Genomic DNA, 22838 nt, shown 5'->3' on the forward strand with positions numbered 1-22838 from the left:
TAATTTCCTTCTTTTATAAATATTTCAGCACAATTTAGTTTAGTTCAGTTCATCTCAGTAAATCAAAATAGGCCCTTGATATGAGGTGAATAACAGGAACAAGTTGAAGAGATTCAAGTCCAGCAAATTAAAATTACTACTAGCTTGTAATTCATATTATCCTTTCTAACACTCCATTTCTTGAGTATATATCTTTCTTTTATCATTGGTAAGATTATCTTTTCATCTCCCTTTTTTCATATTCCTAACTCTATACACTTTCATCCTAACTATCCCCCTCTAATCCATATCCCATTAAACTAACGTAAGACTTATTACATCTTCATTTCTTTATCCCTATTCCTTTCCCCTTTCCCCTAAACAAACACCTCTATCCTATGATCTAAAGATGGTTGATTTTATTCATGGTTTAATCCAATCATCCAATTACTTTATTGGCCTATGTCATAGTGGCAACGGTGCACCTACAATCTTACATGCTTCTTCTAAGAGTTCTAAAATTTCTAACTATGTATAAATATAACAGTGTAACACATACACCATTTAAATTACAGTCGATAACTATGTTTAATTACACTCGATAACTATTTTTAATTACACTTGGGTACATAATTGAATTTGTACCATCCGGAGTCCCAAAACAATGATCCTCTTCGCAATTTTGATTATATACCCCACCACTTTACCATTGCCGAATAATAAAGTAACTCGAGTGAGTCCTCTCCTTACTTTTTGTACAACCCTACTTATATATTCCCATACAAAGTCTTGCACAAAGTCCACCTTTTTCAAGCCTTTTCTCTCTTTCTCCAATTAAAAATGAATTGACTCTAAAATTCAGCACATCATCACCAACAGTAGTAGTAAAGAACATCTTGATTTTTTTTCCCCATCATTTTTATGATTTATAATCACACCTTTCAACCACCATATTTTATCGCACCACCACTCACCCACTTCACCAAATTAAATTCCTCATACTTTTCACCTGAATCAACAAATTAATACCCAACAACAACTACAAACTTCCCAAAATTTTAATTAATTTTTTGTTCCCCAAATTCCAATGTAATTTGCAGAATTAGCAACAAAATCAACATGGATTTGAGCAACAAATTAACACAAATCCAAAAAAGGAAGAAATGGTTCTTTCTATTATTACTTCCTTTCTTAATCCTACTCTCTATTTTCACTTCATTTAACTCAAAAACCCCATTTTACAAAACCCATCAATTCCATCAAAAAAAACCCTCAAACCCCAGAATTTGTTGAATCAAAGTTGAAAATTTCACCAATTTCCAAAAACCCAATTCCAAAAATTGCTTATTTGATCTCTGGTTCAAGGGGTGATGGTGAAAGTTTGAAAAGAACATTAAAAGCTCTGTATCATCCCTTAAATCAGTATGCTGTTCATCTTGATTTAGAAGCTCCACCTGATGAAAGATTGGATTTAATGGATTTTGTAGAGAGAGAAAGTGTTTTTAGAGATATGGGAAATGTTAGAGTTGTGGCAAAGAGTAATTTGGTTACTTATAGGGGCCCCACTATGGTAAGCAATACACTTCATGCTATGGCTATTTTGTTGAAGGAAGGTGGTACTTGGGATTGGTTCATCAATTTGAGTGCTTCTGATTATCCTCTAGTAACTCAGGATGGTAAGTTGTCACTTTTAAGTAAATTATTAAAAACAGTTGAAATTTCTTGGGAATTTCATGTTGTTGGAATTTGTTGTTTTCTTGGTTTGTTTGTTGGTATTGATTATAGTTTTTGTCATGTTTGTAATCATGTATTGGTAGGTTTGTCTTATTATTCTTGTCAAGAATAATTCAGGTTGTGTTTTCTTTCCTACTTGAAAATAAAGTAATAGACTGATTAGTCTATGGAATTGGTAATTATTATGTAATTAGTTTGTGGAGTACATGAACAAATGCTAAATTTGAGGTTTAATGACAATTTTAATTGCTTGAGCTTGATTCTACATTGCATTTATATATTCTCTATAGTTGTAAAAGTTGCCATTTCAATGCTAGAATCTGGTAACTTGGCTGATTTACAATTGAAGTAAAGCACTTATCTTTAGCTCTTTTTTTGGGTGGGCATATAATGGCATATATTCTCTTTTAGTGTATCTATCTTTGGTGTCCTGAGGTATAGAAAATTAATGTAAGCTTTTGGTGATCACTTTTAGCATTTTTTTTTATACTAATGGTAGTGATATTATTCTTAATGGCTATAGTTTAATGTTAGTTTAAGATTAGTGAAGCTGTCTGTCAGGGAATGTATGGCCTCACGTGGATAGGCATCATATCTTCTCATGTTATAGAATTAGTAAAATGTTGGATTAGAATGAATAATTGATTTGTTGTGTAGCCAGAAAAACAAGGTAAAATACAAGATGATCCATGGATAGATTTGTCTACATGAGGCGACAAGTTTCCGTTGAAGATAGGTGTATTGCACTCGTAGCAAGTTACTATTGTTTAGCTAGAAACTGAAAAGTTATAATATTTGGACTCTGGATTTTTTGTTCAAAATGTTCATTTTAGGAAGGATTCATTTTGTTACATGCTAGCAGGAGTGGTACCTAGACTTTTCAATCTCAGCATGATAATATATACAGAAATGTCTAGGAATAACCGTCTCCAACCTAATTGTATGAAGGCATAATCTGTCAAAGTGTGCCAATTTGTCGCATTCTTAATCAAGTATTGTAGTCGCTGTTTAGATTTGGTAATGTTTGAGTTTGACGGTGCATGCTCTACTTTACGACTTCCTGCTTGTTACCTACTCATATTATTCTAAATGGATATTGGCCATCTTCAGTTTCTTTACAGTTAATTTTTCCTACTTTCTTTCTAATTTTGTGCAACAGATTTGCTACATGTATTATCAACCATACCAAGAGAACTTAATTTTATTGAGCATACTAGTGACATTGGGTGGAAAGAGTATGTGGCTCATCTTTTCTTCTAGGTGTTTTTAATCCAACAGTTCTTGAACCTGAGTGAACATTCTCTTATCTATCAACAGATACCAGAGAGCAAGACCTGTTATAATCGACCCTGGGCTATACAGCACTCAAAAATCTGATGTCTATTGGGTCCCTGAAAAAAGAGGCATTCCTACAGCATTTAAATTATACACAGGTATACTTTGGTTGGAAAACCCAAAAGTAACGATTTATACTCAAAGAGTTCAAACTTAAAAGTCTAGGATAATATGATGTTTAAGAGAACTAGATTGGATCTGCTCTTGTATTTTGACATATATCATTTCACTTTCAGGTTCTGCTTGGATGATGCTTTCTCGGCCTTTTGTTGAGTATTGCCTATGGGGATGGGACAACCTCCCGAGGACAGTTTTAATGTATTATGCCAACTTTCTTTCCTCACCTGAGGGGTATTTTCACACCGTCATCTGTAATGTTGAGGACTTTAAGAACACGACAGTGAACCACGACCTTCACTTCATATCATGGGATAACCCTCCTAAGCAACATCCACATTTTCTGACAGTTGATGACTATGAGAAAATGGTGGAAAGCAATGCCCCCTTTGCCAGGAAATTCGGTAGGAAAGAAGCTGTGATGAATAAGATTGACACTGAGCTTTTGGGAAGTGATGACAATGGGTTTGTGCCCGGAAAATGGTTGGTCAGAGAAAATGAAAACAGTACAGATGGTTCTCTGTCTTTCTCAGTGGTAAATGGCACGATTGAACTTAGGCCAGGTCCTGGTGCTGATAGGCTCAAACGCCTCATTAAAAAACTATTATCGAAGGAAAATTTTTATCCAAGGCAATGCACCTCAATTCCATTATGATTTTCAGTCTCTGAATCTCCCACTTCACACAGTTTTTTCTTGGTTCAAATGAATACTGAGCACCAACAGAAAATAAGAACTGATAGATATATATTTATACTGGCTAGTTTACTGTCCCTGCTTCATCTTTCAGGTCAGTTTACTTTTTGAGATGTGAAATTAGTTGCAACATATAGATGGATTACATGGATATTGGTTTTTGTATATTCGATCAATGGTATAGTCTTTCTCCAAATCTCTGTTTCATTCATATGATATGAAGTATGCTTCAACTCCCCAGTAGTACGACCCATGCTCCAATTACCTATCTACTGAATATGAAGGTTTAGCCTAGCAAGGTGCACGGTTATAGTGGTTCACATACTCCTTTGCACGCCTAGGCCATATTCTTCAATATACTTGATTCGTGTACATTGTTTCATCACTCATTTACCAAATCAACCCTCGTCTACCAAGCCTACAGCTTGAAATAATGGCGCGAGTAAAATACATTGGTTAGTTTGCTTTCCCTACTTGTATTTTTCATTAGCTATTGGATGATAAAATTTAATGTGAGATTGAAGGATGTATTTGCTTCATACATATGGTATGCTGTACTCAAATACTACTAATATTTGGAATTAACTTTAGTACCTCTGATTCTCGAAATTATTGGGAAGGATCTTTAAGCGCTTGGATGAAGGCAGTAGGATTTGAATGTTGATACAAAATCTTGGTAAATGTTTTGGACTCTTGGTATTTTGATGTAGATTATTAAATTTTTTTGAGATGATTTAACTCATTTAAGAGGAAAATAAGGCAAATAATGTTTAAACTTTGGCATTGTAATTCGTTGGGCTTGGGCTTGGGCTTGGGCCATAGTCCACAAATACCACAAAGCACAGATTAAGCTAGGTCCGTGTTTTAATTGTTTTCCATGGAGCCCAAGTTTATCTATCCCATCTCTTCAATCGAATTGAACTTGTGTTTATGAGTTTATCTTCTAATTAAGATTGTATTTTATTCGAGTAATTTTTACTTATCATAATTTGTTTGAACTTATCATTTATAGAATTAATTAATCATAACTTATTTAAACTTATTATTGTTGTAAGTTAAATTGACCTTTTAGTATTTTAATTTAAAGGCCATATATTAGCAAGACAAGTCAAGTTTCGTCAAAGTAGAAATATCATTTGTGCCTAAGAGGAAGTCCTAATATATCATAGTTAGACACAATAAAAAACATAACAATGACAATTTTTGTAAATAATGACATTTTGAAAGTATTGTTATGAGGTAATATAGTACGTAGTATTGTAGTAACTAGTAACTGAACATTTTTAGTATTACTGTACATCTTAGTAGTATTTTAAAATATTATCTCAGTAGTACTATTAGAACTTTCAGTAGTATAAAACACTGTATGCAATTTTGTTTCTAACGATGATGTATTAGGACTTCTTCTCTAAGAGAAATCCGCGAAATACTGAAAACATTAAACATTAAGCTATCTATTTCTCCTATCAAATGAATCGGAAATCTTTAGAATTTGTTTACCATAAACAATATCTTGAAATAAGGGGAATCAAATTGTTTCACTTGTTTATAGCTTTATACTACTAAAATCTCTCGTGAGTCAGGTTAGCGGGCTAAACTCTTTGGAAGGAAGGGAGGGAAGGAAATCCCTACTCTAATGTGTCTCCAATGAGGTTTTATTCGTTGTGAGATGACAAACCTAATCATTAAATTAAGTTTTGCTTGATTTTTAATACTACTCGTACTAAATTACCCTTTACTCCCTACTATGAATAGTGTGTACAACATAATTGGTAAAATTCAATTATATATAATCGCATAATAATACCATAAAAATGTATTGTCTTGAGTAATTTTAAATAACTCTCCATATACGTGACTACTATTTTTGAATGAGAAAGTGGATGATTAACAAATCTAAGAAAGTAAATAACCTTCTTTGAAAATATAAAATACTTTTAAGTGTTATTAAAAGTTCTTGGCTAGAACTAAAAAGTGAAGAGAATGAGATCCAGTCCAAAAGAATAGAAAAATAGGTGAATTATAAAGCAAATAAATATTGGTAGTTAGCTTACAATATTCTCAAAGTAGACCAAATGACTTTGAAATTTCTTCACCGACAGAGTCGGCAAGATTATTGGAATTTTATTTCATTAATTTATTTTCCATGTTAATTTTGTTTTCTATAATTTCACGTCAAACTTGTATAGTTAAATCCAATAATACGAATGAGAGTGAGGGATAGCTCAAGTGGTTAGAGCTCTCCTTCCTCTTCCAAGAGATCTTGGGATCGATTCTCATCACCCGTTCTTGTGGCTTTCTTAAGTACCCAAAAAAAAAAATCGAATAGTACGAATACATCATTATGTTCATGGCAAAATCAAGAACCAAAAAAATCTAAGGACCATAAATTAATCATTTTTCCTGATTTCCTTTTAATTCCTTTATGACAAGTGTCTTCATATGACACGTGTGCACAGCAAATCGCAAAATGGCGTTTGACCCACCATTTATTTCGTAGGACGTATGTATTGCTTTATACTTTATACTTTTGTACAGTACTACGTAGGAAAGCTGGAGTTTTTTTTTTTTTTTTTTTTTTTTTTTTTTTTTTTTTTATAAATATTCTAGTATGATACGATTTGTTTAAGATAAATAAAAGCCCTTTAATTAGCATTTATAAGCTTGAGTCATTCATGGCTTTAATAATGCCATTTTGATACTAAGTCACGCATAATTGGTACCATCCTACTATCAAAACACTTCTTCATTAATATGGAGTACTCGCACTGCTTTTTTTTTATTTTAATTTTTATTTATTTTTTACGTATTTTTTTGGAATAGTACTCGTAATATGGAGTACTAAATACCACTGACAACAAATGCAAACTTAGGCTTCGTTTGACATCATTGTGGTTTTTTTTTTTTTTGGTTTATGTTTTTTAAAATCATATGATATGTGTCATATAATGAATTAAAAATTAAACAAACTTGTTAAAATCATGATAATTTTGAAAACTGACAGCAGAATAGTGGAAACACCTTTTTTTTTTTTCCTTGTTTTTGGTTAAAAAAAACATAAAACTAAAAACAAAAAACGATGCCAAACACGCCCTAAGTAATTTAAGTTTTGTTGGTAATTTGGTATTGAGACTTCTTTGTTACTTTGCTGTATCAACTAAGGGCTTGTTCTCATTGACTGAATTCAGATGAACTGAACTGGGAGCTGAACTGAACTGAATTGACCTGAACTAAACTGAACTGAAATGAATATTTTATAAGAGAAGGAAATTAGGAGCTGAGCTGAACTGAACTGAGCTGAGCTAAACTGAACCGAACTGAACTTAACTGAATTTTAACGTAAGAGAACAGACCCTAACTAATAGTATGACCATCTTGGCTCTTATTCATGGAGCTATGTTTATCAATTTCCTTTAAAAATAATTTACTATGATAATCGTTTTTTCTATAGCACCAACTTCAATTTTTTACAACTTACCCATAATTTTACCACATAAACGTCATTATTGTTGGGCACTTGGGGAGGGACATGGACATAATCTCCATTTGGTTCTCAAAGTTGCAACTTTGAGTGTCCCATAAAGAATTAAAGCTACAATCAAGAAGCTCCATTACATCTTTCCTTTGTTCAATAAAAATTTCTAACCCCTATGAAATTTATTTCTCTAATTAAACGCAGCCCATTTCTCACGTTACCCACCCTTTTTCAGTCAACCATCCCCAAAATAAATTACGGAGTAAAAAAATAAATTTGTTAATTACCCACCATTATTTTTATTTTTATTTCTACAAAAAATTCCAAATCTCAATGTCAAATTATAACAAAAAAAGACAAAAATACAATTAAAAAATTCAATTAAAAGAAAGCTGAGTTTAGAATTTTTACTTTTTTTTACTTTTTTTTTATTTTTATTTTTATTTTTATTTTTATTTTGTATCAACTCAAAAAGGCCCAAAAAAGCCCAATAAACTCTCTCCCCCATTGTAACGCTCTCCTCCGTTTTCTCTCTCCTCCCTCTACTTCATCCCTCAGATTTCATCCTCACACATCACATTCTCTTCTCTTCAGATCCCCAAATTATAATCTGGGTGTTCCTCAAAATCATCTCTTTTTCCCAAAAATTAAATATTTTTCACCCAGAAAATCCAGAAAAAAACAGGGGAATTTTAATCAAACCCAGAAAAGATACCAATCATGTCTAGTGGAAACGGATCTTTGAGTGATGGTGTGATTAAGAAGATAGTATTATCTTACACCTATGTAGCAATATGGATCTTCTTGAGTTTCACTGTAATTGTTTACAACAAATACATCTTAGATCGAAAGATGTATAATTGGCCATTCCCAATTTCTCTCACCATGATTCACATGACATTTTGTTCATCTCTTGCTTTTATTCTTGTCAAAGTGTTGAAATTAGTTGAGCCTGTTTCGATGTCTCGAGAGGTTTACCTCTCTTCTGTTGTTCCAATTGGTGCTTTATATGCATTTTCATTGTGGCTTTCTAATTCGGCTTACATCTATTTGAGTGTTTCATTCATTCAAATGTTGAAGGCTTTGATGCCTGTTGCTGTATATTCAATTGGAGTTATGTTTAAGAAGGAGAGCTTTCGAGGCGAAACGATGGCAAATATGATGTCGATTTCATTTGGGGTTGCGATTGCTGCTTATGGTGAGGCCAAATTTGATGCTTGGGGTGTAACCCTACAATTGGGGGCAGTTGCATTTGAAGCTACTAGATTGGTAATGATTCAGATCTTGTTAACTTCAAAGGGTATTAGTTTTAATCCGATTACATCGCTTTATTATGTTGCTCCTTGTTGTTTGGTGTTTCTATCAATTCCTTGGATGATTGTTGAGTACCCAATTCTAAGGGATTCGTCGAGTTTTCATCTAGATTGGTTTATATTTGGGACGAATTCTGTTTGTGCTTTTGCTTTGAATCTTGCTGTGTTCTTGCTTGTTGGGAAGACATCTGCTTTGACTATGAATGTTGCTGGGGTTGTTAAAGATTGGTTGTTGATTGCGTTTTCGTGGTCTGTGATTAAGGATACTGTTACCCCTATCAATTTGTTTGGGTATGGGTTGGCATTTTTGGGTGTTGGGTACTACAATCACTCTAAGTTGCAGGCATTGAAGGCGAAAGACGCGCAGAAGAAGACGGTTCAGGCTGATGATGAGCAGGGTAGGTTGCTTGAGGAGAGGGATGGTGATGGACTTGGTAGGAGGAATGACAATCAATCTGATTGATTCATTCGTCGAATCCAATCCAATCCAATCCTTGGTTATGCAATGCAATGCTCGTTTCATTTATGATGATGATAATGATTCTTATGATTTGAGGAGTTTGAGCTTCAAGGGTTTAGTGTGAGGATTCAATGAGGAGGGTTTTAGGTAGTAGTATAATCCGGATAATGCGAGTTCTTGATTGGAATCGCGTATTTAGTCTTAGTTTATGAATATTGTTATTGGTTAGTAGTCATTCTATGTGGTGTTAGCTCTTACTAGGTTTACTTATTATCTTTACATTTTTATGGAATGGTAATGTAGGAGGCTCGAGGCTCAGTTTCGAGGTTGCTCTTAGTTGCTAGAGAGCCATTGTACGAGCTTCCTTAAGCCATTTTCATCTTTTTGTTACTTTTGTTTATGTTTCAGTACTCTTATTATTGTTGGAGGGAGTTTAAATTATATCTATTCTATTCAGATCTATCTATTGTAATACTTCATTGGATTGTTGTTTCTTCATCTCCTCTATGTTGGTTCTTTTGCGTGCATTTCATTGACAGCTTAGCTGTAATAGGCACGCAATCGTCTCGTTTCCACTTATATTAATATCTTTGTATCGTTTATGATTTTGGCATGATGCATGTGGAATGTGTTTGGTAAGCTTAGATTTGTCCTTTGTTTTTGAATCTTCTCTTCCATGAGAAGCTAGTGACTGTCTTAACTAAACCAGCTGTAGTCTGTACTCTGTAGTTTTACGACCATGTTGCTCGCATTTTCCGTTTTAACTTAACTATACTCGTGTTAGATCATGGACACTCCACACTTCATTTTGAGCCAAAAGCGCGGAATTTGCTCATAATGACGCTGTCTTCACATGCTTTGCTTGTTAGACCGCATGCCTTGCATTCTCAATCACACTTCTCATGACATTCATTATTTTTTGTCACATTTATTGCCTTTCTTATCTATCTCTTTCTAATTACCTTTTCTCAATCTTGTTATGATTGGTTCTTAAGAAATAATCCATTTTATTATACAAATCATTGAAAGATTGTTGAGTGTTTGACACTTTGTTAACATTTACAAGTTTTTTCTTCATTTAGTTAGTGCTACTATGCTGGAATTGTTAAGTGATTTTTGAGTGATTCTCTGCCTATAGAATGCTGAATTAGGTATGAACGAGTAGAGTTTCAGTAATATGCTTTTTGAGTGCTTAAAGAATTAGTGCTAGGATCACTATACTCTGTTTATGAGTTAAGGTGATTTAAGGTCTCATTCTTTTTTTGGTAGCAAAATTGATTAGGATTGATTGCGAACAATTCCCATTAACTGTGAAGTGTTAGAGGGTTGTTAAGCATTTGATCATCTGCTTAGAGACTATATATCGTCATTTAAAGGAACGGTTTTATGTAAGGGTGTAAATAAGTCGAGACGAGTTGACCTAAGTGTTACGGCGTGGTCATGTTCAAGGTTTCAGTCTCATTCGGATCGATTAAGCCTTAAGGTGAACTCACAGAATCTGTTTAAGATAATTTATTTAGAAATAATTGTCCAAGGTTGACTACTTGACTGATTAAGTTATTGAGCCTAAGTTATTAAAATATTTTTCTCACCTTTTGTGGCTTTGGGATTTAATTTGTCTAAGCTCGTTTAGTCCAAAATAATACAATATGTCAAGTTGGTAATAACTTATTAACAATTTATCAAACATTTTAAACTAAACATTTATACGAATTTTATATAGGTCGCTTGTGAATGTACTTGAGTTAATGATCATATCTAATTGAGCATTACCCATAATCTTCAACCTCATATTCTAAATGTGATTTTAAATTTAATTAGTCGTGCTCGAACTCGAGTTATTTACAGGAAAATTGGGCAATGTTGATACTCTTGATAGTGATAATCCAACTAATCCAAGAAGTTTAACGAAATTTGAATGTTCTGCTATATAAATATAAGTGAAGACTAGTACTCGTACTAGTTAACTAAAGACCACGTTCTTAAAAGTCTTAGATAATACCCGTGATATTCTTTTAGTGTTAGGAAAAATCGCAGTCAAAATGAGTTGGTTTCTTTGGCACTTTTAAAGATGTCATATTCACTCTAATGAAGAAGTGGAGTTATTGCTAACTCTTCACTCTTGATTGATTTTAATGTTTGGTGTAGTTGACTTGTTGCTTAGTAACTTCACTTTCCACTCCTTAAACTGACAAATGAGTAATGACATTAGAGTCTCTTAAAGACTATAAGTCCCTAACTATTGGATTCTAAAGTGCAAGTAATTCTTTCATTGAGTGGGTGGTAGCATAATAAAAGATTTTTATCTTCGTGATAAAATAAAATGTACAATAACATTTATAATGAATAGGTTGCACGTCTCAACTTATTCCATTTTAACAATTCATTATATGATTTTGAGTACGTTTTTTTCGAGTTTCTTTATATGTTATATTTTCTAAATTTGTCTCAAGACTAATGCGTTGAATTGGCGTTGGTTTATAAAGTAAGTTAACTGAGATAGACGATATAACAATATATGTTATATTTTCTAAAGCTCAAGTTTTTTAATACATAACATTTTTGGGCCGATTTCTCCAATGCTAAAGATATGAGGAATTTATCATGGTTGGAGATCTCATTAGGGTAAATGTAAATTCATCATTTAGATTGGATTGTTGAGATTGGAATTAAGAGTCTTCTATTATTAGTCTAAAAGTGTTATAATATGTTCTGCCATGTCATAAACTACCTAACACTGTCCAAGTGAGTAGGTTAGAGATCCACCTATCAGCCTTAACCTTCACCTAATATTAAATTCCCTTTATTATTGTTCCTTTTCCAAACCTAAAAGTCTAATTATATAGTCACTTAATTAATGGACTGTCCTTGTTGGGCCTCAGTAGAGTTTGGAGCATCATTATAGCCCAATATATTCTCCAAGCCCAAAAGTTGCAAATTGGGCTTAAAGCTAAAGCCCACTTAGACCATTAGTTAGGTAGCTACAATATTGTATACTCGGATACTCCCAATAGTTGGGAGGTGGGGCCTGACTTTATGAGCTGTCACGTGACCCTCGTTATCATTGCTAAATTTCTACAGTATTTTTTTTTATAATTTTTTATAAAAAATTATTATTGTTATTTTTATTTTTTTCAATTTAAGACTGCATTTTCTGTGTGACTGCATTAGTGAAGAGTATGAATATGGGGAGCTTGTTTGCGAAACTTGGTGAAAATAATGTGTAATTAAAAAAAAAAAAAAAAAAAAAACTCGTGGGTTTACATACAGAGTATTTCACATAGAAAATGATATAATGATGGATGATGAGTACATAATTTTATTAGGACATATCACATATGATTAGAGTTATTTTGCATTATGTATTGAAATGATAGAAATTATTCATTCATCGAATTTGTGTCATTAAATGTAAAACCAATTTTAATTAGATTGCGCAAGAATGATGCTTTTTGTTATGAAAAACTTTGTTAACATATAGAGGATATGATAAATTGAATAAACTCAATCACTTGATTCATATTGATGATGGCAAAAAAATAATATGCTAGGCATAAAATATATACTAAGCATAAAATATGGCGACTAAATATATCCTATTAATTTCCTAAAATATATCCACCAATAAACTTCATGTACTTTGTTGGTGTAACTTGTTTGAAGTTAGCTGCTTAATATAACTGGATTGTATAATTAAGTTATTATAACTAGTAGATCCAAAGATCATGACATGAATAATCAGCCTAAGCTAAACCACATATGAAGTCACTGTTTATTTGTATGTGTCAATCTGAAAGAAAAGGTGATGTTCACATATATATCATTATTCATTAATCATTCGCAAGAAAACAACATTCCATAAAAACAAAAGATTTATAAATATTTGTAATTTACGGGGATTACTTGAATACAAAATACAATAAATTTTGGTGATATAAGAAGATATTTGGGCCTTTTAACTAAAGGCCTAATAATTAACTTTAGGTTCAACTCTAATGTCATAGTTGATATTTCCTCTGTTCCAATATACGTCTCAACTCTAATGTCATAGTTGATATTCCCTTTGTTTCAATATACATGTCTTATAGTCATTTACAGGAGAACTTACATAATTGAAATAGTAAAATGGAAAAAGGAGTGTATGAATGATCAAATTTTCTTATAAAGAATTTAGGTGAGTAAATTGACACATGGAAATCGAAAAGCGTGTCAACTAAATTACAACGGAATTAAAAAGCTCAAATTATTGATCAATCCAATCATATCATATAACTAATATATAAAGCTAAACTTTTAACCTGCTCACGAAATAGCAACCCTTGTCATTCCAACTTTTCGCCAAGTGTCACGCCACCTTGGATAGATTTAAATAGACTTCATATGATAAAAAACCGTCAAGTGTCGCGCCACCTTGGATAGATTTCATAAGATAAAAAAAATTAGGTAAGAATTCTATTTTCAATCAAATTAGGATAAAATTTTAGAATAAGATTATTAGTTTAGAGTTATATTTTCGATAAAATACCAAATACGTAGTAATAAATTTATAATTAGGCCACAAGACAACATCATTTAGCGTTTTAATTTTTCGCCAAGTATCATACCACGTTGGATAAATATATATTGACTTTGTAGCAAAAAGAGTTAATTTAGAATTCTATTTTCAATCAAATTAAATTATAATAGTAGTATAATTTTATCTTAAAATTCCATAGACTACCCGGGCATCGCTGGGGCACAAAACTAGTTTGATGAAAAAAGCTAATAGCTCATTGCCAAATATAGATGGAGCCCTTTATATATGCACCATCTCACCTTGAAAGCCGCCGGAATTGTTAGGGCTAAAATGACTAAATTTCCTTGAAAATCAGCCTCACAAGTCACACCCACCTTAAAATCATGGTGTACGTCCTACAATATTAATTATATGAGCAGAAATATTTCAATAATGTGCTAGTCCCTTTAATTTTCAACTTCCAAAATTTTGATGTGTCAATTTTTATTGTTTTTGTATAATTGATAGATAGTTTGTTTGGATTGGTCGAATAATATGTGATAAGATATTCTTTTGATTTTATGGAGCCAATAATGTTGGACTTTGATGAAGAATCAATTTAAATAGAGTTTTACAATGAATAAAGACCTCGTGTTTTTATTTGCTATATGTGGATATCATGGTATCCATTCATTGACCTAATAGAATCTTGTAATAATGTACTACTACTTTTTTATCTCAAGAATTCTTTAGTAATTTTATGTGTGAATTGAAGTCGTCGACAAATTAATTACCAAAGCTGATATAGTAGTATGGTTTCAAAAAAAAAAAAAACCTTGTCTAGTAGTAAACTTTAATTTATATGAACATATGAATGCGATTCAGGATGAATTGTGCATTCTTATCTTTCTTGTATTTGCTTTAATTTTATTGTTTAGTGTCATGTTAGATGGGATGGGAATGTTGTTGCCTATAATTTAGCTCATCTAATTCCTTTCGGTGTAGAACAAGTATGGGAGAACCATTGTCCACGTGAGGTTTCTCTTTATGTTTTGATGGATAAGTTATCAATATAAGGCCCCCGTTGTAAATTGGTAAGGAGAGATTAGATTGAAAACGATACAATATCTACTAAATCTATCTATTTAATCCACATCTAACATATATCATATCAAATTATATCAAATAATCATTGTGTATCATATATTTTATAGGTGTTCATGCCCTCTTTCATAAGTTGTTTCAAATCAAGGAAACATGCACTAGCTTATATGATAGAAATTAATTAAAATGACAGATGAATTGTATTTGAACTGCTAATTAGATTAAAACAATTGCTCTACTGATTAAGGAACACTTGAGCTACATTATTGTAATCTGATTTTGAATTCCTGCTAGTGGCCTAGTGTGTACATTTTAATAGTTTACTCAGCACATTTCTTGATCATTTGCTGCAGCTGAGTTTAATGCTTGAGAAAGATGGGTCAGGCCAAAAGCCACATGTATCTGTCTGAAGAAAATAAAATGATTTGCAATTAATTGCGAATTATATGGTTTGGGATCAAGCCCACTTGGAGGCTTATCTCGGATGGGTAGAGATTTCCTTATTCTTTCCCCTCACTTTCAAAATCCGACTTGTCAAAAGTTGAATTGGCCTGGGGACATGGATGCATGAGAGGTTGGAATGTTAGGTTAATTGGATCATTCATCTTACTATTATGAATAAAGGTGGACCAATTCAATTACAAGCTAAATAATTACGTGTTCAAGGGGAGGACGTTTTAGGGTTGGTTCCACATCTTTCGGGTTTTTGTTTTATTTGTAATTATTTCCTTGGTTTGGCGAAAAGAACTTCTTCAAGTACTTTTAATTCATAAAAAAAGACAGATTCATCTATTTAACATGTATACGTGGCTATTTGAAACTATGTGGGAATAGTTGGATTACTTTTTACTTAGTAATCCAATAGATAAAAGTCATTTATATGTCCGATTCAATTTTTTTACCACTCTGTATCGAAGTGTTTTAACCTTCAAGATTGCCTTTATCATCTACATACTTCACGTAACATATGGTTCACCATTCATGGGCCTATAATTAGATAGTGCTAGTGTAAGGTCCATATTAACTCACCTTTACTAATCACACAAGTCTTTTAGGTAAAAAAAAGAAAGAATGATTGAAATGGATAGATACCTTTGTTACTTTGTATTAGTGGAAGAAGAATGCCACAAGTATGATTTAGAAGGGTAAGAACCAAGCTTAAAACACACCATTTAATTCATTAATTTAACATTAAACTATACATCAAGGATAATTAAATTTGGAGGTAAAGCATAAGCTTTCAAAAAATTTAACTCCAAAGTATCACATAAAAATACACCCAATGCAAATTTTCACCAAATTCCCTTGATATTAAAACTTGCATATATTTTTTCCCACCTTGTTCTCCTAGCATCTTTCCTCAGAACCATATGATCCATTAGCATTCGATACCCTAATGGAGTTATTCTTTTTAGATGGAGGCTTAAACCATATAGCACAAATCATAAATGCACCAAAGTTAACCAAACTTAGTAGAGTCAACAACCAATAGAAGTAATCAAGCCTTCCATAGTTGATGTCATCGGCTAGCCATCCTTCACTATCGCGAGTAGTGGTTACACCCTTAATGACCGATACTAGGAAGCTGCTAAGGAAGAACCCTAGGGAAAGAGTGGTAAGGAACAAGCCAGTGCTCATAGTTTTCATGCTTTTAGGGGCTTGAGTGATGAAGAAATCGAGTTGTCCGGTGTAGATGAAGGCTTCCCCTGCACCAACTAGGAAGAATTGTGGGATTAAGAAGTACACACTTATAGGAAGTGATTGTGCATCTCTTCCTACTGCTATTGCTACTGATAATCTCTTTCTTTCAGCCAATGCCGCGGCTGCCATTCCTAGTGTTGAGAGGACTAGCCCTATTGATATTCTTTGCAAGCTGCTGAAACCTATACATGCAAAATCATATGAATATGGTTAGTGTTCATGTTGCAATAACGTTGCTTACGGTGATATTGTAATGTCAGTGGTCGTTTGGTTGAATATAATGAGTAATACTCCATCTTATTATTTACAAACAAACTAGATAACAAATTCGATCTCCTACACAGTAAGACATAAAGTTCTCTAGAAAGTCACATTTTTTATTTGTCGCCTACATAACTTTTCAACACTTTATTAGTATTTTGGGCTAATTCTTTAATGGAAATTTTGTGAAAAACTACCTATTATAGTCCAAAATTTGCGAGAAACTACCTATTAAAAAAAATGTTGTAATTGACTACCTAATTTTCGAAAAATGTTGTAATTTACTACCTTACGCCGGATTATTAAGGAGTTTGACAAAAGTTCTCCGATGTTGACTTGGTCACGTGACCATCACGTGACACTTAATGACCCTTAACTTTCACCAAGTGTCACGTGACCAAGTCAACGCCGGAGAATTTTGGTCAAACTCATTCACAATCCGGCGTAAAGGTAGTAAATTACAACATTTTTAAAAAATTAGGTAGTCAATTACAACATTTTTTTTAATAGGTAGTTTCTCGCAAATTCTGGATTATAATAGGTAGTTTTTCACAAAATTTCCTTCTTTAATTATAGGTCTTTTATTTTCTTTAAAGATTTGGTGTGAAAGAAAATTTATTGGATCAATTATGGATGATGAATTATTTGTGTGATAATTGCATATATTAGCCAACTAATTTTTGGTACCTTGCATCTCATGATATTTATAAATAACCTAAGATAGTGAGATGCATGTGGTCTATTGGGAGAAATAGAGACATAAACATTGTATTGGGATCTACTGTAGATACATATTGTTTTTATGATAATACAATGCTGCCTTTTTCATTATATTAAGCATTTTAATAAGCTAGTATCTTGTCTTTAGAATTTTAGTATCATATATTTTAATAATTTTCTCGCCACTTTCAATCTAATATATACTCACTAAATACTTAAATAAATCAAGTGTACTCTAAAAACACTTTTAAAGGAGTGTAACATATAACCTCATATTAAACAAACTTTATGATTGATTATTACATATATTGCTTGCCTATCAAATCTCAAAGTCGTTATATATATGCAACAACTAAATAATGAACTTATTTTTACTGATAAAATTATTTTGGTTGGCCTGGCTTGCCACGCATATAGGTTAATCTAGGGTACATGCAAAACACGGAATATGATTTCAGACTCGGGATCATGGCTAGAGACCTTAATGTGTTGTCACAAGATACCGAATCAAGATGGTACCAACCCTCCAAAATAAAAAAGTACTGGTATAATTTTAAAGGGGGTTGTCCCAAAGTACTATACACTATCTTTCTTTACACCCTAGCAAGGCCACATAAAAACATTAGGTCTGGTACCCTCTTTTTGGACCACGTACCAACATAATGTATACTAAGATCATGGTAAAAACATGCAAGTAATAAATATCAAAATTCAACCCAAACACATGATACTAATCAAATTTTGAACATTTTTTGTGAGTTATAGGTTAAAAAAAAATGTTCAACCAGGTGAGATTTTGTTAAATTTGTTTTAATGAATACTGGTCAACTTTGATACGAGTTGTGACTTAGCACGTGTAAAACTTCATATGTTGCAATTATTAAATAACGAAGGAAGAAGTATATGGTGCAATGTATGTACCTGCTTTGCCTTTCCATTTTTTCCAAAATGGCACGATGACACGGTCATACACTGCTAAACTGAGTAGAATGGCTGCTACAAAGAAGACAGTGAGTGAGCCTGCTGGGATTTGGAAGCTCCCTAGGGATCTTTCCATGGTGAAGGCTTGCTCGACCGAGAATGTGATCATTTGTGCGTATGTTGTCCAAAATATGATGGTTGTTGCCCATACGGGTAGCAACCGTGCCATCATCTTTACTTCTTCGACTTTGGTCACCGAGCATAGCTTCCATGGGTTCGGGGGCATGGGGGCCGAACCACCGGGAATGTTCTCAAAGTCCCCCTCGGCTACTATGGCTGCCTTGTCCAAGCACCTATGTATAAGCATGATGAAAACGTTATTCATTTAATTTTTACCTTAAGGAAGACACAAAAGTTAAATTAATAAGGGTGACTTTTTTTTCATTTTACTTTGTAACTTATTTATAATTATATATATGTTGACTAAATATTATTCTAGTTAAATAAAATGTTGTGTACATGTACAAGTAGATAGGATAATCCTGAATTGAACTTCAATTATTTAAGAAGAAAGTAATTGCTATTAGTACAAAACCACTATTCAAAAAAATTCTAATGAAAAGTGTAAACCTTTTTTTTTTTGATCGATATACTCCACTATATATGAAGATCATCATAGTTAATCCTTTAATAAAGATTTAAGTGAAAAGTCTCATCACTAATACTTTTATTGTAAAACCTTCCTTCTGCTTAGTTATGATAAAGTCCGACCAGTAAGAGTATTGTATCATTGTTAAATCCTTATCCGTATATTTTTATAAAGTCGCAAGGAAATAAAGCTCGAATTTTAGAAGTTGACCCTATATGAACATCTTTAAAGCAAAAATCATTACATCTTTTTTTGGACCTAATATAACCCACATAAAGTAAATAATATTATGAGTAAATTTTGTTTGATTTAGAAACTTACCCAAATTGCTGAGTGTGTGGAACCCTTTGACCTTCAGGAGCATCCTCATACAAGTAATTGACATCATAAGGCAATTGCAACTTAGCCTTTTTAACAGAAGCTGAAATAACTTGGAAAATGTGAACAATAGGGCTTCCCATACTCTTTTTGTACCTATATCTTTTTATACCACCCAAAAATATGACTATAGCAACACCCATTGAAACAGAGCAAATTCCATATGCCCAGCTTCTCCCTACCTCATCTTGTATCCACACGAGCACGGTCACGGCCATTAGAGTCCCTAGGCTTATGAAGAAGAAAAATCTACTAAAAAACGCGGTCATTTGAGCCTTTTCCTTCTCGTCTTTCTCATCAAATTGATCACTTCCAAAACCGGATACACTCGATTTTAGACCACCCGTGCCTAGGGCGATCAAGTATAAGGCTAAGTATAGAATTCCCATTTGGAATTCTGTTGCTTTTTGGCAAGGTTCGTTTGAGTCACATGGTGGTGGCCTTAGCTCGGGTAGTTTTGTTGAGATTGCTAGCATTGCTGTCCCCTGAATCATGTATAAGACACGGGTTAGACTTTAGAAGTTGTTACAATTATGATTTTGTCATGCATTCATAAAATTATTGTAAGGCGTGTTACTTTATTAGTACTTACCAATACTTGTACCACTGCAAAAATTGCAACAGTCTTGAATCTTCCTAGGAAGGAATCAGCCAAAAAGCCGCCGAGCAAGCAGAGGAGGAAGGAAGTTCCCATGAAATCGGTGACAACATTTGCCGAGGTTGAACTAGGTAAATGCATAGTTCCAACAAGGTATGTCACAAGGTTAACTGCTATCCCCATCGTGGAGAGCCTTTCACACATTTCGATGCCTGTTTTTATCATTGCAACATAAGTAAGAGACACTATTAGTATCAGTGTAATCAAATTGGATCCTCATAAGTTACCGTGCAACTTTCTCAAAACCCCTCAGACCGTCTAATTATTAGAGAGAATCTCGGGTCTAGTACATATATGTATAATATCTATTGATGTTTAAAATTGATCAAAATGCTCGAATAGGGTGGGCCAAGTGGTAACCAATGTTCCAATCTTTGAGAGAGTAAATAAAAAGTTTGTTGATACGAGAATAATTTGGAAGGAATATTTTTAAGGTTACCTTTTTTTTTTTTGTTATTTTGAATATTCTAATGAACTTTTATTTTGCATGAATAACCTAATACTACATGATGCCTAATGAAGCTCATTGCTCAAAATATGCATAAACTCTAGGCTAAAAGAAGGGTAAGACATACCTAGAATAAGAGCAGCAGGCACCCAGCCACCGGTTTTCGAGCGGTCTGCAGGGGCACCCTTATAGTCAAGGGCATCAGCAACAGCCCAACTCATCTTTCCATCCTGAGCCATGATGAACAAACAAATATGTTAACGCGATTATTAAAGAAATTAATGTACATACATACCCTATGAGATTTTTATAAAATTGATGAAATATACTTGGAACAATTGAACAAAAATACTTGTATTAAGTATGACAAAAATGCTAACCATTTTTAGTAGCCTTAGAAGAAGCAGCCAAAAAGGAGTTGAAGTTGAGGGAGGCTAATATTGTTTGTATGAGACAATATTAGATGATTGCTTGAATATGCTTGGACTCACAATAAAGATAGCTTGTGAAGTCTCTCTTATATAGGCAAAGTTTTTAGGTAATTTATGTTGTAATGAGAAAATAAAAGAAAAGGAAAATAAAATAATATTAATGATGTGGCCCTCCACTAGTGGTTGACACAAATAACAGCTAGTATTTGGCAGAGAAAGATTAGGCCAATCCCAATTTTGCACCTTATGGGAAAGTTCTAGGGTTACAAAAATGTATTTTATGAATTATTTTGACATCTTTTTTGGGTGTTGTAGTAACACCACCTAAAAAGAATAGTCTATCACGTACCCTCTCGCATCTTCTGTGTAGGAGTGAAAGTATAACAATCTATATTGTGATTATTGATTCAGTGTAAGTACGTAACACCACATCAGCAATGTTAACTGTAACAAAAAAAAATCTCAAAAGTTAAAAAAAAAGTGACAAGGTTTTAGTGAAGTAGATCTTGATGTTGTTGTTTGTGGAGGAAGGTAATTTAGGTTGAAAATTAAAAGGTAAAAATGATGAAAAAAGGAATTAAATGAAAAAAGAAAAAGAATCTTTAGCAAATAAATTCCAATACTAAATTAATGGTCAATTATTGATGTTGATTTAAAGGTGAAGGATATATAGTTACTGGACAAGAAGATTGTGAACCCCAGTATATACACAATTACACACATCGCATCTCCTCTTCTCATTAACTAAGTGCTTTTGATACCCCACCATTCAAACTTCAAATAGCTTTAAAATTTTGGGGTTTTTAGAAGTTGTTATTTTATGTAAAAATGCTATAGAAAAAATAAATCGGTTTTTAGAAATCATGATAAAAAAGTTAAAACTCTAATTTTAGAAATTTAGAAGAAAAAATTGGGTGGCAAAAATGTCATTCACATGTTATTAAGTTTGGAAGAAATTAGTTTCTATCAGTAAGGTTAGATTGCCATTTGTTAAAAGTGTGGAGTGTTGGATTATACATAGGTGTAAAGTAGGAATAGGAGGCTGATTGAGCTCTTCACATGAAGTGTATTTAAATGTTCAATTCTCTTTAATATGTTGTTGGTTAGTTGTCCATTATACTTGTCTTTTGTTTGTAAATTCTTTTTTTTTTCCATTAATTTTGTGATGTGCTTTTGTACAAAAATAAAATAAAATTTGATGATGTATTTTCTTAATTATTACTCCCTCCGTCTCATATTATATGCCTATTTTTCTCTATTATGGGAGTAATAAATAAAAGAAATAGGCATATGATTAAGGGTTTATTAAAATAATGGAATATGCATGCACGCACCCTACAACCTAGTTTTCCATCCTTCTCCATGTAATTAAATGTTCTTCAATCTTCACACTTGATATTAGCACGAAAATTAACATGTTAATATAATTAATAAAAAATTAGAAATTAGAAAGAGAGTGAGAAAACTAAGTGGCATATTTAGAATAGATAGAAGTATTTATTTACTTAAATAAATAAATAAAACCATTAGAGGATCGAATCGAATGGGGATACTTTTGCATTTCCCCTCTCGATCTCCCTCTAATTAATAAGGGTAATGCATTTATTGTTATTAATATGATTATTATTTTAAAAATAAGGTCATCATGTCCCTTTTAATTAGTTTAATTACTTATTATATATATGAATCTAATACGAGTATGACACTTGAAACTCTTTAAGTTTTAAGTTTGGAACCTTATTCTATTTTACACATTATACAACTTATTTATAAGATTACCTGAAGTATTCCATATCTGTAATATTAGGAAAAAGTTTAATTTTATACTCTCTCATTACATCCATATAGAAAAAAAAAAAACCAATAATGGAAACAGTCATCCCAAATGAGAGGATATATTCCATAAAAGGACCTATTAACTTGACAAGCAACTACCCTATTAACTTTGTGATTTTTGTGGGTTTA

General features: G+C 32.6%; 3 protein-coding genes across 3 annotated transcripts; 2 read left to right on the plus strand and 1 right to left on the minus strand.

Annotated features, from left to right (window-relative positions):
- Positions 1-1174: 1174 nt before the first annotated feature.
- Positions 1175-4440, plus strand: LOC110725650 (beta-glucuronosyltransferase GlcAT14B-like; the record flags this gene model as incomplete). Its single annotated transcript, XM_021905125.1, has 4 exons — positions 1175-1655; positions 2873-2948; positions 3031-3146; positions 3285-4440. Coding segments are annotated over 4 exons (1209 nt in total), but the record flags the coding sequence as incomplete, so codon positions are not given.
- A 3370-nt stretch (positions 4441-7810) lies between these two features.
- Positions 7811-9586, plus strand: LOC110725651 (probable sugar phosphate/phosphate translocator At2g25520). Its single transcript, XM_021905126.1, has one exon. The coding sequence runs from the start codon at positions 8055-8057 to the stop codon at positions 9108-9110; it is 1056 nt and encodes a 351-aa protein (XP_021760818.1). The 5' UTR covers positions 7811-8054; the 3' UTR covers positions 9111-9586.
- A 6268-nt stretch (positions 9587-15854) lies between these two features.
- On the minus strand, positions 15855-20955 carry LOC110725652 (protein NRT1/ PTR FAMILY 6.2-like). The gene is made up of 6 exons (XM_021905127.1): positions 20823-20955; positions 20570-20672; positions 19929-20146; positions 19280-19821; positions 18310-18662; positions 15855-16589 (listed from the first exon to the last, which is right to left on the minus strand). Exons 1-6 carry the CDS (start codon positions 20823-20825, stop codon positions 16054-16056), a joined length of 1755 nt encoding a protein of 584 aa, XP_021760819.1. The 5' UTR covers positions 20826-20955; the 3' UTR covers positions 15855-16053.
- Between the last annotated feature and the right edge of the window lie 1883 nt (positions 20956-22838).

This window comes from Chenopodium quinoa, unplaced genomic scaffold (assembly GCF_001683475.1).
Source record: "Chenopodium quinoa cultivar QQ74 unplaced genomic scaffold, ASM168347v1, whole genome shotgun sequence".
Lineage (NCBI taxonomy): Eukaryota > Viridiplantae > Streptophyta > Magnoliopsida > Caryophyllales > Amaranthaceae > Chenopodium > Chenopodium quinoa.